The sequence below is a fragment of the Bufo bufo genome, chromosome 3 (genome assembly GCF_905171765.1).
Source record: "Bufo bufo chromosome 3, aBufBuf1.1, whole genome shotgun sequence".
NCBI lineage: Eukaryota > Metazoa > Chordata > Amphibia > Anura > Bufonidae > Bufo > Bufo bufo.
Window position 1 is genome coordinate 461097097 of NC_053391.1, and position 19400 is coordinate 461116496.

Genomic DNA, 19400 nt, shown 5'->3' on the forward strand with positions numbered 1-19400 from the left:
AAATCGCGTACCCTGTAGTGTTGATCTTACAGGATAGTGATGATCACATTTACCAGTAAGTCTTTGTTCCCATCTGCCTTGGGCATTCAGTTTTTCTGTTCTGTCATGGGGACAATAAAATGAAATGCAAGCCAGAGACAAAGCCATCACATGGTGGACACCAATGGCACTTGACGGATCCCTGTGACTGTATTGGTGTTTGTTGGTTTTCCATTCTGATGACCGTAATTTTACTTGACAAAGCACAGCATACGCTTCAAATGCACATGTGAACTAAGCCTAATATATCTTTTACATATGAAATAACATGCACTGAGATATTTTTGCAGTGCGTTCTGCCACTGAATCTACCACATGTAATAACCAAGAGATATAAATAAATAAATAAATAAAAAAATAAAAAAAATAAAAAAAATATATATATATATATATATATATATATATATATATATATTAAAAATAAAAAAAAATTTAATAGCTCATGCCTTTCATCGTATTGTATTGAACTTAGAGACTTTCTTTCTAATTCTAGACTGTTAAGGGTGGTGTCACAGCTTTTTTTGTTGCAGTTTTTGATGCATATGTTTAAGCCAAAGCCATATGTGGGTTGGATTGGAATGAACAATATGAAGGAAGGACCTCTGCATCAAAACCGACCATAAAGACTGTGTGTGATACTACCCTAAGTTTTAAATCTAAAGCCAGGTCAGCAATATTATGTGAAAAGTGAGCAGTGTTTGTGTAGACTATTTCTCCTTAGACTTTGCCCAATTTACCAAAAATATAGTTTTAAAATAATATAAAATATCAGATGCTGAACCTTACATGCAGCATGTGAAGGGATTCAGAATTTTGTCATCCATGATGACATTTGAGAATGTAAATTACTTGCTGTTATGGTGAATAGAAGTGACGTAATCTAATTTCCTTAGGAAATACAGTTAGGTCCATATATATTTCTTCACTGACACAAATTTTTTGTTTTTATTACCTGTTTATTAAAACATATTCAAGTTATAGTTTATATAATGGACAAAGTCTGGACTTTTAGCTTTCATTTGAGGGTATCCACATTAAAATTGGATGAAGGGTTTAGGAGTTTCAGCTCCTTTACATGTTGTACCCTGTTTTTAAAGGGACCAAAAGTAATTGGACAATTGACCTCAAAGGCTGTTTCATGGGCAGGTGTGGGCAATTCCTTCATTATTTCATTCTCAATTAAGCACATAAAAGGCCTGGAGTTGATTTGAGGTGTGGTGCTTGCATTTTGAAGATTTTGCTGAGAAGTAAACATGCGGTCAAAGGAGCCATGCAGGTGAAACAAGGCTTTCATCTTCATCTGTGAAAACAGAAAAAACTCATCTGAGAAATTGCTACACTATTAGGAGTGGCAAAATCTACAGTTTGGTACATCCCGAGGAAAAAAACAAAAAATCTAACTCTACCAGAATGATGGAAATAAAAAAGTATGGTGAAGGCTCATGATCCAAAGCCTACCACATCATCTGTAAAACGCGGCGGAGGCAGTGTGATGGCTTGTGCATGCATGGCTGCCAGTGGCACTGGGTCCCTAGTGTTTGATGTGACACAGGACAGAAGCAGCCGACATACTGTGTGCTCAAATGCAGCCAAACTGATTGGTAGGCGGGCGTTTTATAATACATATGGACAATGACCCAGAACATAAAGCCAAAGCAACCCAGGAGTTTATTAAAGCAAAGACGTGGAATATTCTTGAATGGCCAAGTCAGTCTCCTGATCTGAACAGAAAGGCCCACAAACAAACAGCAACTGAAAACCTCTGCAGTAAAGGTCTGGCAGAGCAGTAAAAAGGAGGAAACCCAGCGTCTGGTGATGTCCATGAGTTCAAGACTTCAGGCAATCATTGCCAACAAAGGGTTTTCAACCAAGTATTAGATATTAACATTTACAATTAATTAATTTGTCCAATTACTTTTGAGCCCCTGAAAGGAAGGGATTGAGTTTAAAAAATGCTTTAGTTCCTCACATTTTTATGCAATAATTTTGTTCAACCCACTGAATTAAAGCTTAAAGTCTGAACATCAATTGCATCTGAATTGTTTTGTTCAAAATCCACTGTGGTAATGTACCGAATTATTATTTTTTTTTTAAATGTTCTCTGTCCAAATATATATGGACCTAACTAGTTGTATAGTACAAATACTACTCTGATCATGACCACCGTTCATCAGCTCTCCTCTTATTGCAGGGTATGAATTTTATCACTGGGATACTCATTCTTGTTACTAAAGATGAGGAGAAGGCCTTTTGGCTCCTAGATTCTCTTATTGGACGCATTTTGCCTGGTATGTGTGGTTTCATTTTATTTTATTAGTTTTTTTTTTTCAAACACAAACTTTCCTTCTGAGGGATGTTTCACTGTTAAAATCGATGTGAAAGCTAGAATTAAAGGGGTTGTCCAGGTTCAGAGCTGAACCCAGACATACCCACATTTTCACCCAGGCAGCCCCTAATATATGAGCATCGGAGCATTTTATGCTCCGATGCTCTCCTTTGCCCTATTCTGAATCGCGCAGGAAAGGCTTTATATGGAGATCCGATGATGTACAGGGCTGTCTATAGGGACAGCTAGGCGGAGGCTTCCACCCGTTATCGTCAAAGGCGCTGATGAACGGGCTTTAGTACTACCCTAGCCTGTAAAACTGCTAGGGCAGCGCTAAAGCCCGCCCATCAGAGTCGGTGATGACACCTAATACATTTCTGGGCGGAAGCCTCTGCCTAGCAGTGTAAAAAATAAACAAAGAAGCCCTTGCCCTGCGTGATAAAGCGCAGGGCAAGGTAGAGCATCAGAGTATGAAAGAGGGGTTGCCTGGGTGAAAATGGGGATATGTCCAGGTTCAGCTCTGAACCCCTTTAACCATTTCAAGTCAATGGAAGAGAGGCATGGCTACTACACAGTGTACGGAGCTGTGCCGGGTTTTGGCGCATAGCACACAACAGGGGTCCTGGGAATCGGAATCCTGCTGATCTGATATTGATGACCTATTCTAAGGAGAGGTCATCAATATTAAAGGGAATCTGTCACCAGTTTTATGCGTCTTAACGAAGGGCAACAAACATAAACAAGTGACAGATCCCCTTAGCAAAATGCTGGGTCACTTCCTTCAATTGACCCAGTCGTTTCACTAAAGTCTTTTACTGAACAGCTCCAGTGCATAATGATGAGTCCTGAATATTCATGAGCTTCTCCCCTGCCCACCTGCTGCTGATTCATATGGAAACAAACCTGCCAATCAGAGGCAGGTGGGTGGTGAGAGCCGCAATGGATTTTCACTTTGAATGCCCCTGACCTGCTGTGGCTTCTAGCCGGGGTCTTTCCGGACACCATGCCAAGAAGGGACGGTCACTGCTTTAAACCACCGGCAGCATGGACTCCCATTTGAAACTGTTTTTATCTTGTTTTACCTCCTTAGAAAAAAAGCTTGTGTCCCCAGACAGAGCTCTTTATTTCAGTACATGCTGAAGGGAAGACAGAGGGTGGTCTTGCAAAATATTACACATGTTGTGGGACATTTACTAAAGACTAGTGTTTCATAAGAAGTCTGCTGGAGTCATTTGTGGCAAATTTATTAAGTGGTGCATCGATCTTTTTCCTGTATGTGCGCCAGAAACTGAATCCTACACCAGCTAGGGGCGGCTAACTGGAGTAGGTTTCATTTATAATTTATACCTGTTTTCGGGCATAAAATTATTTTAAAGAGGTTATCCAACAAATGATGACCTAGGTGTAGGATATACCGTTCAGCTGTTTCAGGGAGCTGCTGCACTCCCCAGAGCTCTGATGAGCACTTCTGGCATCTCTCCAAGCACAGTGCCATACATAGTACACTAGCCTTGCTTGGTATTGTAGCTCAGCCCCATTTGCTTCTATAGGGCTGAGCAGCAACTAGGCCATGTGACCGTTGTCTGGAGCACCCAACCTCTTCTTCTTACAGCTGATCAGCGGGGGTCCCGCCTGCCGACCTTATTTTGATGACCTATCCTATAGATGGGTCCTTGTAGAGGGGGAATATTAATTACCAATATTTATGCAAATATCAATAATTAATATTCATAAATAGGAGGAATCGTCTAGTGATGACTCTGCCTATTTATACCTTAAATAAAGAATAATACTTTCACCTTGCCTTACGCTAATCACTAAGCTAGCTGCAAGCGCCTAACTGAGCTAGCTACCGCTAATAACACGTTACACAGTAGGTATAATACAAATAATACAAGATATTTATTATCAACCTACAGTACACAATACAGTGCCATAAATACAGCACTAAATACACTATTCAATCCCAAGTTCCACCCACAAACTAACTATACAGTACACACACACATACATTAGCAGCCCACCCAACCTGGACTAAAAACTATCCCTACAGGGAACGGTGGCGCAGCAGGGGTGAATGCAGGCCACAGACACAGGGTTGTAAGGGTTACTGCAATGTAGGGATAATCACAGTGCAGGGGATGATGGACATAAAGGGGTGAACCCAGCGTTACCTCGGTCAGGGGAATGCAGGAGTTAAGGATATGGGCAGAGGCAGACAGGGCTGAGGTTAATGCTGCGGGAGGTCAGCAGCAGGGGTTACTGCAGGAGTTCAGCAGCCGGGGTTAGGGGATGGTTGGTGGAGCAGGGGTTACTTGGCCCTTCCAGGGTTACTAGGCCTTCTCCAGGGGCACATCATCGAGCTGCTCTCTCCCATGTGTCTCTCCTTGTAGTCCAGTTCCAAGAGAGCTTCCCTTTGTCTTGGACTGATTATATTTGTCACTCTCACTCCCCCTTCCCCCATCCAAGGTGCAGGGAAATGACATCATCGTGTGCGTGTGACGGAATGCATGCACTCAGACTGCAGCAGATAATTGACTGGCCCCCCTGAGACTCAGAATCCGTACAGCCAAAGACACCATGGCACCACACACACACCCATGTCATAAACAGTCCCTAAACAGAAGGTGGGGGAGCCCTGCTGGGGATGTTTCAAAAGGATCTATTGATCTTCTGAAGTGACCAGAAGCTGGACAATCTAGCCATCTGGTGCCATCACCCGCAGGTATGCAGGAGGAGGCGGGGGGGGGGGGGGTACCGTGACTGGGGGACATAACTGGCCGCATGTATAAGTACATATAAGACAATTGGGGCATATATACAGTACAGACCAAAAGTTTGGACACGCCTTCTCATTCAAAGAATTTTCATTATTTTCATGACTATGAAAATTGTAGATTCACACTGAAGGCATCAAAACTATGAATTAACACATGTGGAATTATATACATAACAAACAAGTGTGAAACAACTGAAAATATGTCATTCTAGGTTCTTCAAAGTAGCCAGTTTTTGCTTTGATTACTGCTTTGCACACTCTTGGCATTGCCTTGATGAGCTTCAAGAGGTAGACCCCTGAAATGGTTTTCACTTCACAGGTGTGTCCTGTCAGGTTTAATAAGTGGGATTTCTTGCCTTTATAAATGGGGTTGGGACCATCAGTTGCGTTGAGGAGAAGAGAGGTGGATACACAGCTGATAGTCCTACTGAATAGATTGTTAGAATTTGTATTACGGCAAGAAAAAAGCAGCTAAGTAAAGAAAAACGTGTGGCCATCATTACTTTAAGAAATGAAGGCCAGTCAGTCAGCCGAAAAATTGGGAAACCTTTGAAACAAGGGCTATTTGACCATGAAGGAGAGTGATGGGGTGCTGCGCCAGATGACCTGGCCTCCACAGTCACCGGACCTGAACCCAATCGAGATGGTTTGGGGTGAGCTGGACCGCAGAGTGAAGGCAAAAGGGCCAACAAGTTCTAAGCATCTCTGGGAACTCCTTCAAGACTGTTGGAAGACCATTTCAGGGGACTACCTCTTAAAGCTCATCAAGAGAATGCCAAGAGTGTGCAAAGCAGTATTCAAAGCAAAAGGTGGCTACTTTGAAGAACCTATAATATGATATATTTTCAGTTGTTTCACACTTGTTTGTTATGTATATAATTCCACATGTGTTAATTCATAGTTTTGATGCCTTCATAGTCATGAAAATAAAGAAAACTCTTTGAATGAGAAGGTGTGTCCAAACTTTTGGTCTGTAATGTATGTGTGTGTGTATGTATGTATATGTGTGTGTGTGTGTGTGTGTGTGTGTATGTATATATATATATATATATATATATATATATATATATATATATAGATGTGTATGTATTTACACTTATGTCACCATGTATGTGGGCTTATTGCTGCCCATTCATACCCCTGGGTTTGTATGTATGTATGTATATATAGATATATATATATATATCTATATATATATCTATCTCCACAGATGCTTGGGGCACATCTATATATACATACATACAAACCCAGGGGTATGAATGGGCAGCAATAAGCCCACATACATGGTGACATAAGTGTAAATACATACACATCTATATATATATATATATATATATATATATATATATATATATACACACACACACATATACCTGGGGCATCGCATACAGGGGACATACTGTACATATGTCCCCACTTGCCATACAGGGCCAATATATACACGGCCATACAGGAAATATATATCCCTATTGGCCATATAAAGGGGCCCATATATATGCATATATACACATATCAAAGAAGGGGAAGATACATATATATATCCATATACATAGCCCACCTGACTTCCCTCTACAGTCCTCAATTTAATTTACTGGATAACCCCTTTTAAAGTTGTTGGGCCATGGTGGTCTGCTCCTTATGTCAGAAAACTGCTGTACAACTTTTGTAAATGCGCCCCATGTATTCTACTGTGGACACATGCCATCTTGGCACTTTCTACTATTTGAAGGGGCTTGGCTGAGGTCTTTCTGTTCTCACATAGCAAATTTGACCAGGGGCTGTCTAGTGGATGTGGATGCACCCACTATCTGATTACCATAGTGCCCAGTAAGTTCCTGTTCAGTTGACTTTGTTACTGTAGAATGCAAACTGTATCAACTTTAGAGAGATGTATAATAGACTAGAGAAAAATGGGCACTTTTCAGAACTGCAACCCAAGGTTGCTAACAGTGTCTTTGTGATTTATCATGATTTTCCAGTTATAGCAAGATGTGTTCATATTAGTATCAGCTATCAATAGCACATATTGTCATTATTCATTTGGGTCTTTTTTTGTATGTACAAAAATATGATCTCTATAATTTTGGGTTAAATTGTTTAACTTGGTTGTCAACACTTTTACAGCACTTGTCATCTCACACAAGCTGATGTTTCTCCATTGAGGGCAAGGGAAGAAGATAGTGATACAGTTGTGCAGTAATACTATATAAGCAGTGGTGTCAAGTATCTGCAGTATCAATGTGCATTTCCTCTGGGAGGGAACACTTTTAGTGGCTTTTGTTTTCTTATTTTTTTGCTGTTGGAAAATCTTCTTGTAGTGCTTCTTAATGCTATATTTCCTTTATTAGTAGTAATGGGTCAGAGCCAGGGGCGTAACTACCATAGCGGCAGACCATGCGACTGCTATGGGGCCCAGGGCAAGAGTATTATCTCCTCTTCTACTGGTGGTGAAAACTTGGTCAGGACTCTGCTAAAAGTTGTTTCTTTTGGGGGTAAACGAGGCAATTGAAAAAATGGACCAAGAGTCATTGAAAGGGGTTTAGGCGGAAACCCTTCTGTCCTGTTTGGGAGGGGGGCCTTATTTGATTCTTGCTATGGGTCCCTTACTACTTTATATACGCCACTGGTCAGAGCAACTGGTATTTCTTTTCTTAAGGTGTTTTTCTTGTCATCTAATTGGCTTTCTGAGTTAGAATAGCTTGTATGAGAATTCATCGGCATTAAATACTGGTGACTCGTGCTTCAGTCATGAAGGTAAGGTGGTAATTGACTGAAAGAAGGTACCATGTTATAGAGCAGGAGAAGCTGAGCGTATTAATATATATTTTGTGGGAAAAGATTAGTAAAACCTGTAATTTTTACACTTACATCTGCAACCCTGTGAATACCCATCGGTACAGGAGGGAGGAGATCTCCGTGACTGACAACTATCTCTTATGCACACTTAGACACACAATGCTATCGATCATTGATAACCTCTCCCTCCTGTACCTATAGCAGGTTCACAGGAGGTGTAAAAGGCAATGATATAAATGTATAAATCACAGGTTCTGCTCTGTAACCTGGTGCTGTCAGATTGCACTGCATTTTTGGTGACTGGCTCCCTTGATGCTATTATCTTTGTTTAAACTTCCTCTGGAGAGTTGTTAGGGTTGCATTGTAAGTTGCAGACTATAGATTTCTCACCCCTCCTCCACTATTCAAGCTTGGTTTCTCTAACTTAACATAAATAGCTTCTTCCACGCCTCTTTTGAACCAGTCCTCCTCTGTCTATAATGAAAACCTTGCTGTCATCAAATGAGTGTCCCTTGTCCTTAAGATGTAGGTACACAGCTGAGTCCTGACTGCAGGTGTTGGCTATTTTGTGCTGGGGTATCTGCTGTTTTGTTTCCCCAAAGTACTGTTCTTGGCACTCCTCACTGCACTGGATTGCATACTCAATGTTTGGCGTAACCAAGCTTAGAGGGGTGCGACATCTATTGCCTGCCACTTACAAAGCAGCTCTAACATCTCACCCAAGGCAGTTTAACCACACCTAATAGCTTCAGTCATGTAAATGCTATCAATACCTTACCTCCATGACTGAAGCACGAGTCACCAGCATTTTATGCAGGAGAATTCTCATACAAACCAGTTGCTCTGACTTATTACGATTTTATATACCATGACCTGGATGAATTAGAACCTCGCAGACATAATACATTGCCCTTAAGGCCACATTCTTATGAAGCCCACAGAGTTATCAAGATCTCCCAACAGCGCAGTACAAAATAGGCTCAACAATATCTGTATTGTGCATTGGTCAATTTATTGCTATTTTTCTGATGTAGAACCACAAAGACCATTTCCTTTTGGGTATTTTTAAGGAAAGTGATACAATTTCTCAACTGTGCTTTACTTCAGTGTGCTGTTATCAACGTATTGGTGTATGTATGTAAGAGTCTATTTACACTGTTTTTGTAGAGCTTGTTCAGCATATGCAAAGGAAAATGCTCCCAATGCATATGTGAAATATAGACCTTTCTGAGTCTGATGTTTCAATGTATATAACAGCACAGCCTGTGGTTCTCTCTATGTAGCCAAGTAGCACAAAATACATTTACTGTGCTGTGCATTTTTTTTTTTATACAATGATCTATAGGCAACTGTTGTGTGTCATATAACTGCATACATCCAGACTGTACATTCCCACTATATGTTAAGAGACTTTCAGCATAACTTCACTTGGACAGAGTTACTAATAATCACAGTGAAAAAATTATAAAAATATATGTGGTGCAATTAAGCAGTTGAATATGACGGCAAATTTAAATGTTATCGAGTAGAGATGAGAGGGGTGTACATCACTTCTCAGGCTTTTCTTGGGCTACTTTCACATTAGCGGCAGGCTGTTCCGACGGGTGAACAGCCTGTCGGATCCGTGCCGCCGCTCCGGCCCCATTCCCTATTCACATGTCGTAGTTTTATTCCGGCCGTCTCTTGCCACAGCCACACCTCATTATAGTGAACTGAGCCGGAGCAGACTTCCTGCGGCACCCAGACTGCCGAAGAAAGCTGCCGCTAATGTGAAAGTAGCCTTAGACAAGATCAGTGTCTCTAAACATGTCTATGGGAGGTATGGGAGGATTTTTGCCTATCTCCAACACTCCTATGGAAATTAATGGAGCGGTGGTGCGCATTTGCTACCAGATGCTCAGTCCATTTGAGAGAGCTCCATAGGGTACAGGGCCCCTGTTCTCGTGATCGATGGGGGTCCCATTTGTAGGACCCCCGCTGATCTAATAATAGGGGATAATTTTTCTGTAACTGGAATACCCTGTTGAGTGACTGATTTAGCTACACTTAGGCCAGACAGTTTTTTTTTATTTTTATGAAACTCTGCAGTTATGGTGGTTAGTGTCTTGAACATAATAGCGTTGAGCGAATTAAGCTTCAGATCATAGATCGGAAGTCTATTTTCTAAAAGTTTTATTTTGAATGCTGTACAGCAATTCATCTCCGTACTGCATTAAAATGTATGGGCTCCGGTGAGGGAAATTGGTTATCCCTGAAGTTTCGGGGGACTTCCGTGATAACGAATTTCACCTCGCCAGAAGCCATACATTTTGATGCTGTACAGTGACGAATCTCCGTACACCATTCAGACAAAGTTTTGAGTGAATCAACTTCGGATCTTTGATCCAGAGCTCGATTCGCTCAGCACTAATAATAGTATTAGAAATCAATGTGACCTCAAAGAGGGACCAGACAGCAGATGTTGGTGATATGATTCACAGTCTGCAACACTGGAAAGGTCATAGAGACTGGACAAGTACAGCACCGTGAATAAGTATTTGTCTCCATTCCACAATTGGTCTTCTTTACATTGCTGGAAAGTTTATATTTGGGTAGACGGGGCAGTTTGAAACTGCAGCAGTGGATGGCCGCTGTGAAAGTGAAACGTTAAGTGAATACTTCAGGTTTCTGTGAAACAGCTCTTTCACCTGAAAAAAAACATGCGGCCATTAGAGTATTTGTTTTGTGGAAAGCTGAAGTATTAAAGGGATTGGCCACTTTTTTGGTTACTGTTGACAAATGTGTAAGATGACTGTATGGCACTTACTAATATAGCCTTTGTGGAAATTCTGTGCCATTTTTCATTTCTGTGCCAATTTTCATAAATTATGCCCCCATGTTTGCCAAGTGTTTTGTGCTGTCCACACAGCATTCCTGTCTATAAAATGGCTGCTGATGGAGGCTCCATTCAAATGCACTGCAGCAGCCATCTGCAGTATCGGGCCTCGTTCACATTTCTGTGTCAATTTCAAGTCCATGAAAATATTAGTCCGTATTACATCCGTGAAGATTTCCGTGAAGCATCTGTGTCTGTTTTTTACACTCCTTGTGTCATCCGTATTCCACAGATGCTGCTCAGCTGAAAAGTAATTTCCAGAGCATCTCCTATCGGTGGTCAGTGAAAATTGGACGCAACACTGATTCCTTTTGTGTTGTCAGTGATTTTCACAGACCCATAGACTTTAATGGACATGCTTGTGCCTCATCATGGACCAAAGTGGTGCATGTCTCCATGATTTTTTTTTTTTTTCACTGACCCACGGTCAGTAAAAAATAAAAATAAAATACTCATGTGTGAACAGACGCATTGGAATAAATGGGTATGTATGCCGTCCATGGAAAATGCGGACACGACATGTCGGTGAAAAACGGAAATGTGAAAGGGGCCTCACTGTTGGGAGTTTAGTACAGGTACAGTATGTTAGAATGGCTAAGGGTGAGTGATGTGTCTGGTCACATGACCCTCTATCGGCGGCCATCTTATGGACAGGACCTCTACGTGCACAGCACAGAAGATTTGGCTAACGAGGTGGCATGGCTTATGAAATATAGCAAATGGCACAGAAAATTAAGAAAGACTATATCAGTAAGTGTCATATAGTCATCTTACATACACATTGTAACAAGTAGCCATAAAGTGGCCAACCCCTTTTTTTTTTTTTTTAAATCAGATAATTTTTTTATTGAACTTTTACTGTGTAAATACACATTTTAACACATTACGTACAAGGATGACATAGAGACATATTGTCCATAGGGCTAATAACAAAAAGGATACCAAACTATGTGTAATAATCAAGTTTCAATCCAACCCTCCCACCCCACCCTAATCTGCAAAATACAAAGGCACATTGTTAAACATTTCTATTCAGACGTCGAAACGACAGCCATGGATCCCATAATTTTTCAAATTTCGCTGGGCATCCACGCTTTTGGTACACCATCCGCTCATAACTCAACATCGTGTCAACCGCACTTAAGAATTTGCCTAGGGTTGGCGGCGCTGTCTGTATCCAATGTAGGGCGATTAACTTTCTAGCAACATATAACATTCTACCTATAGCTATTTTATGCACCTGACCGGTGGCCAATTCAGAGACATATCCTAACACACACACTTTAGGGTCAGAGGGTATCCGTACCTTGTAAACGTCCTGTATTATCTGAGATATGAACTTCCAGTATCTCCCTAACCTCTCGCACGTCCACATCATATGCAACAAATCTGCAGAAACCACAGAGCACCTTGGACATTCATCCGTGGGTCTAAACCCTATACGAAACAAAAAAAACGGTGTTTTGTAGACTCTATGGACAATAAACAGCTGCGAGAGTTTACGCCCTTCACTCAAGGAAGAGAGAGGTATCGCCTCCAGTATGTCGGACCATTGTTCATCAGTTAATTCGCCAACATCTTTCTCCCATTTACTTTTAGCCGCAAGCGGATGTGACATTAGAAACTTATCGAGCAACAGCTTATATATACAGGAGATTATACCTCTTCTCGCCCCCCTGGACAGAATCTGGTGCAATGCAGCATCTCTCCCTGCCACCACAGTCGTACCTTTAAATGTGGAGTTGTATGCGTGTCTCACCTGAAGGTACTTATAAAAGTGAGTTCTAGGCCAACCCCTTTTAATATTAAATTTCAAAACCACATCAACCAATGGCTTCCTGGGATGGAGTCGGAGTTTAAAAAAAAAATTATATATAAAATCCTGGTGCTGCGACTTCTGGTCCCTGACAGACTGGAACTGTGATGTACCATGTACATGTATGTCACCGCTGACAGCCAATCGGGAACCTCTTACATTCCCCTGCTAGTCTCTGTTTCCTGGTTCCTATTAACATGCAGGAAATGACTGCTCAGCCACTCACTGGCCACACTGGTAACCTGCCTCAGCCAGTGGTTGCAGATGCTTAATTAATATTGGATGGCTGTGATACAAAACAAAATTATTTGACACCCCCCCCCCCCCCCCTTTCATTTCTCATGATGCATGGGGGTGGAATGCTGCATCTGAACATCTTGCAGCTTTGACCTGACGAAGGAAAAAAAAAATTTCATGTCATGTGGGGGAAGAGAAGTGAAGATTTGGTTGACATAGTCCTCATGCCCTGGATATTTCATGTTCGGCTACTTTTACTGTTCCGACAAACAGCCTGCCGGAATTCTCTGGATCTGGCACTATCTGATGCAAGCAGAATACACGTCGGCCCCAAATGGGGTTCGGCAGAGATCTGGCCACATTCCGGCAAAAAATGCTGAGAACCGGCCGGATCTTTGTGCTGCAGATTTGAAAGTAGCCTTACGTGCACTACCCATGGGTCATTTGTTCTGCACATTCTGAGCCATTTCATGCTTTTAAAATAATTTTTGAAGTGGAGAGATAGGATTGGTATGTTTGGACAGTACAAGGCCTGTAACTGTCCACACTCCAGCTTCACAGGGACTTAGAATCAATTAATCACAGAACAGGTTCTTTTTATAGGATTGTTATCTTGGGCTGGGATTAGTTTTGTGTCGAGCACTTTTGTAAATGGTCACCTTATCAATGTGTTCTGTGCGGAAATGGTACACTTTATCATGTCCTGTCCTTCAAATCTCTTTTGTATGCCATTTAGAAGCGTATAGAAAAAAAAAGTTGTTTTTGTTCCCATAGTTTGTGGAAATGGTTGTGGATTTCTTAATAAACACAATTTTTGTAATCTTGTAATGACATACTTTAGTTTTGGAGTCCTTGGGGGGGGGGGGGGGGGGAGCTATTTCTCGCACTGTTTGACTTTCCCTACAGATTTTGTTGGGCTGTTCACACCGTAACTTTAAACATATGTATACATGACGGTTTTCTTTTTGATCATGGCAGTATAGTATGGATTAAAATAAATGTATTTCACTGTGATTTTACTAACACAGTTCACGTAGACTATATGGCCAAAAGGATGTGAAAACCTATCACACCTACAGTATATGAGCTTGTTAGACATCCCATTCCAAATCCCAGGACATTAGTATAACAATCTTCACTCTCCTGTGAAGGCTTTCCACAGATTTGGGAGTGTGTCTATAGAAATTTGTGCCCATTCAGCCTAAGGCCTCATGTACGACCGTAGCAGGCCCGTGCACAAATTGCGGCCTGCAAACAGCTTGAATGGGTCCGCAATCCGGATGATACAATATGGTGCGCTGTAGAATGGAGGCACGGATCGTAAGCCTACAGAAGCACTATGGAGTGCTTCCGTGGCTCTGGTTGGTGCCGTGCATTGCTGTCTGCAGCCGGCAAAAGGTTGTGTGCATGAGGCCTAAAGACCATTTATGAGCCCAGGCACTGACAATGGATGGGACACCTCCGAAACTTTTTCCCTGACCTGTCTGCTGTGTTCCTTGGTTTTCATGATGCTGTTTGACCACTAATGTTCTCTAACAAACCTCTTAGGCCACAGAACAGCTGTAGTTATACTGAGAATAAATTATGCACAGGTTGACTCTATTTACTAATTAGGTGACTTTTGAAGACAATTGGTCACACTGTATTTTATTTAGGGGTATCCGAGTACAGGGGACTGAATACAAATGCACGCCACACTTTCCAGATTTTTATTTATTAAAAATTTAGAAAACCATCTATTTTCATATTATCACTTTACACATACTTGCTTCTTTGTGTTGGTCTATAAAATAAAGTCCAAATAAAATACATTTAAGTTTGTGGGTGTAACATAAAAAAATATGGAAAAGTTCAAGGAGTAGGACTACTTTTTCAAGGCACTGTAATCTGATTCATCACTCCAAATAACACATTTCCACTGCTTCAGAGTGTAGTCGTGGTACAGCAATCTGGCAGATGACTGGCATTCTGCATAGTGATCTTAGGCTTGTGTGCAGCTCTCAACCATGAAAACCCATTTAATGAATCTAGACAATTCTTGTGCTGATGTCACTTCCAGAGGTAATTTGGAACTGTCTAGTTAGTGATACTACAGAGGATAGGTGACTTGCATGTCACACGCTTCAGCACTCGGTGAACCCTGCTCTGTAAATTTTGTGGTCTACTGCTTCAAGGCCGGGCTGTTCTTATTCCCAGACGCATCCACTTTAGAGTAAAAGCACTTAAGGTGGATTTAGACGAGCAGATCATCGCTTAAGCGATCACAGGCACCAGCGGCTAAATGACCAAACGTTGTAGCAGACAACTAGCATTTAAGTGAACCGATTATCGTGCATTTAATTAATGACAACCGATAATTGTACTTGTTCGCACTAACCATTTCACAGACGAGACGTTGAACGAGTGTTTTCGGTCAGATCGCTCAATCGTTAGAAACATTTACATGAAACTATAATCCTTCTTGTCTATTTAGTGTAGCTTGTTTTTATTTTATTTGCTGCTGAACAAAGGTTCATATCTGTGTTTTTGTCATTTTTAAAGCTTATCACATTATCATTCTAACCGTGTACACAGATATTTAAAGCAAACCTTTCACCTGGATTTCACTTAATAAACTATCAAAAGAACTTAGATCATCCTCATTGTGTTATCATACGGTCTTGTCCCGCTTTTCTGCCATGTATATGCATGAAAAAATCGCCTTATAAAGTACTCTTCTCCAGCTCCACAAGTCACGTTAGAAGTCAAGGGGGTAGCCCTTCCCTCACTCCAGGCTGTAACTCCCCTGCCCTAACCCCGCCTCTATGCAGTCTAATTGACACCCGGCTCAGTCGCCGGGACCGCGCTTGTACAGGCAGCGCATGTGCAGTCTGACTCAAGCGCGATCCTGTAACTGAATCGCGCATGCGCCGTCCCCGATGCCTGCCTGTGTTCTCTTCCTCACGCGCGATTCAGTTACAGGATCGCGCTAGAGTCCGACGGCGCATACGCCGCCTGTACAAGCGCGGTCCCGGCGACTGAGCCGGGTGTCAATTAGACTGCATAGAGGCGGGGTTAGGGCAGGGGAGTTACAGCCTGCAGTGAGAGAAGGGCTACCCCCTTGACTTCTACCGTGACTTGTGGAGCTCGAGAAGAGTACTTTATAAAGCGATTTTTCCATGCATATACATGACAGAAAAGCGGACAAGACCGTGTGCTAACACAATGAGGATGATCTATAAGGTACTTTTGATAGTTTATTAAGTGAAATCCAGGTGACAGGTTCGCTTTAATTGTTGTTTATTTTAGCTGGCCTGAGTTATACAAGGTGGAGATGAGTCAGGGTCCTTTTTTCATTATTTTTTTTTTAATAGCGTTTATTTAACACTTTTCAAGTTAATACAACAATCCCAAAGGGAAAAACAATTCTGCATGACAGTCACACACGTAAGCCTCTATAACCGTCACACACGTAAGCCTCTATAACCGTCACCATAGCCTCCGTATACCTCCTATGAACCAGAGCTCCGCCTCCCCTATAAACCAAGTTCGTCAGAGCTTCATATGACCCAACTAGCGCCGCCTCCAACACCACCACTGGATTGTTGGCATCCGCTCTAATCCACCAGGAAGCATACATCAAGCGTGTCGCTATGTAGTAAATATACATGTCTGGAAGCTGCAAACCCCCTTGTAAGTAGGAAGCTTTCAACGTCTTTCTTGGTATTCTTGGGGTCTGGTGACACCACAAGAATCGAGACATGACTTTGTCTAAGGCGTCAAAATGGGACTTAGGGATCCTTACTGGTGCCGCTCTATACACATACAATAGTTTAGACAACAACACCATTTTAATGATGTTAATTCTGCCTATTAAGGTCAAGGGGAGATTTTCCCAGGCTTCCAACTTACGTGTGACATATTCCATAGTGGGTCTCAGATTCAGATGACAGAATTGCCGAGGGTCTCTATGGATATGAATCCCCAAATAAAGAAAGCTGTCCACCACTTTCAGGGGGGACACCGGAGATATATCTACCCCTTCATCTACGTCTACTATACATAGACTGGATTTAGCCCAGTTCACTCGCAATCCTGAATATCTACCATATCCATTCACCACATCTAGCAGGGTTTCTAAGGAAGAGCCAGGGTCAGCTAAGTACACCAACAGGTCATCCGCGTACAGCGACACCTTCTCTTGTATCCCGGCTATCGTCCATCCCTCTATCAAGGAGCTATTATTGATTAATTGTGTAAGGGGTTCCATTATCAGGGCAAACAGCAATGGTGACAGGGGACAACCCTGCCTTCCTTGTGCCCCTATACAACCTAAAAGGTCGGGAAGTAAAGCCATTCACTCTGATGCGTGCTGTAGGCGCCTGATACAGCAGCTGGACCCATTTAATAAAAGAGGGAGGGAAATGAAGGCGGGACATTGTCTCCCAAATAAAGTACCACTCTACTGAGTCAAAGGCTTTCTCATTATCGAGAGACGCCAGGACCCTTGATCCCGCATTATCATGCCTGACCTGTAAGTTTGTATATAACCCCCTAAGATTGATATCAGTTGTCTTTCCAGGCATAAAACCAGCTTGGCCAAGACTTTGGCTAAAATTTTGGCGTCAGTATTCAGTAGGGAAATAGGCCTATATGACGCACATTGGTCCGGAGACTTCCCAGCCTTATGAATTACCACAATGGTAGCCTCTCCAAAGGATAAAGGCAACCCACCGGATTAATAGGCGTAGTTAAAAAGTTTTAGTAATCGTGCAGAATGTAACTCAACATCTAATCTGTACCATTCGACTGGGAAGCCGTCCGGACCAGGTGATTTCCCCACTGCCATATCTCCGATCGCAGCTTTGATCTCCCCTTCATCAATAACTCCCTCTAAATACGTACTATCCGCCCTCGCCAAAGGTGTAAGGGGGATGGCTTGAAGGAAAGATCGGATCTCATCCGGGGTCAAGCTAATTTTAGAGCTATACAGGTCTGCATAAAATTGGGCAAACTGCTCGCAGATATCCCCCGGCCAATATACCCTCGAGCCATCTCCACAGGTAATGTGTGGGACCACCGTCTGAGGTGTCTCAGTCCTAGCCAGGAAAGCCAAAGCACTCCCGTTCTTATCTCCGTCAGCAAATACTAAGCGTCTTTGATACAATAGCTTCTTCTGGGTATACTCTGTTAGGTGTAGACTAAGTTTCCTCTGTGCCTCATCCCATAATCTACAACTCTCTACATTCGGGCTTAGGATAAAAGCCTGCTCTTTCTCTACCACCTTTCCTTCCAACTTAGTCCTAGTAGCACTCAACTCCTTCCTATGCGTAGCTATCGCCTGAATCAGAGTACCACGCATTACAACTTTAAAGGCTTCCCACTCCACTGACGGGTTAGTTGAGCCCTCATTGAATTCCCAATAGTCCTTCATACCTTGCTGTGCAGCCCAAACTACAGGTAGGACCTCCAGCCATTTACTATTGAGTCTCCATATTCTTTCAGCCGGTGCAAGGGGTTGTCTCAGAATTACTAACAGGGGGGCATGGTCAGAAATACCTCTTGGCAAATAGTCAGCTACCGCTAGAGAGGATAACAGGTCCCTACTAAGGAACACTAAGTCTATCCGGGAGAGTGCCGCGTGAGAGGCAGAATAACAGGAGTATTGACGTATCCCCGGATGCAAATACCTCCAACCCTCCGTTAAATCAAACACATCAGCCCAGGAACTTAACGCCTCATTGTGAGTATCACTAGGGCGAAGCCGATCCAACGACCGGTCTAGGACCGCATTGTAGTCCCCAAGCACAATCGGGGGCATAGATGCTACTCGTCTCATAATCTCATCCAGTATTTCCCTCCGAAAGGGGGGGGGGGACATAAACACCTACCACAAGGTAGTCAATGCCTCTGATTGCAGCGTGGAGAATCCCAAAACGCCCCATCATATCATTATGCACAGAATACAACCGGAAGGGAAGGGACTTCGCCACCAGAATTGATACACCTCTGGCTCTAGAGTTATATACAGCGTGATAGGCCGCACCTACCCAGGGCCTCCGCAGTGCCAAAAGTTTCCGCCCCTGCAGATGTGTCTCCTGCAATACCAGTACGTCCGGGTTGTGATTTTGTAGAAAATTAAAGACCAGAGACCGTTTAATTTTGTCATTGAGACCCCTGACATTCCAGGAGACAAACCGACAGACCGTCATCATGGCGGCTTGATAAAACAATGACCCCAAAAGAAACTGCACCACCCAAGCCATACACTCACACATTCATACCAACTCCTCAAAATTAAAGCAAAAACCTCCCAATATGCCCAAAACATCAGGCAATACCCCCCTCCCTGCCCAGATGACCCCAACTTATCCAAGCCTAAATGCCCTCCCCCCATTTGTTTCACTAGTAGAAAAAAGGGACGGGAAACCCGTTCTCAACCCCATCGCTCTAGGTAAACCACTGAACTGAACCTATGCAGCAGGTTACCCTAACCATCGCACATTCAGCTCCATTGATACCGCGATCATCTGAAAACATAGGGTGAGACCCC

General features: G+C 42.6%; 1 protein-coding gene across 2 annotated transcripts in view; it reads left to right on the top strand.

Annotated features, from left to right (window-relative positions):
* GRTP1 (growth hormone regulated TBC protein 1) overlaps positions 1–19400 on the top strand; it is a 77281-nt gene that overhangs the window by 31534 nt on the left and 26347 nt on the right. For both annotated transcript variants that reach the window (XM_040425182.1, XM_040425181.1), the window contains exon 6: positions 2231–2327. In XM_040425182.1, the coding sequence (XP_040281116.1) occupies positions 2231–2327 (97 nt within the window). The remainder of the gene's footprint in view (positions 1–2230; positions 2328–19400) is intronic.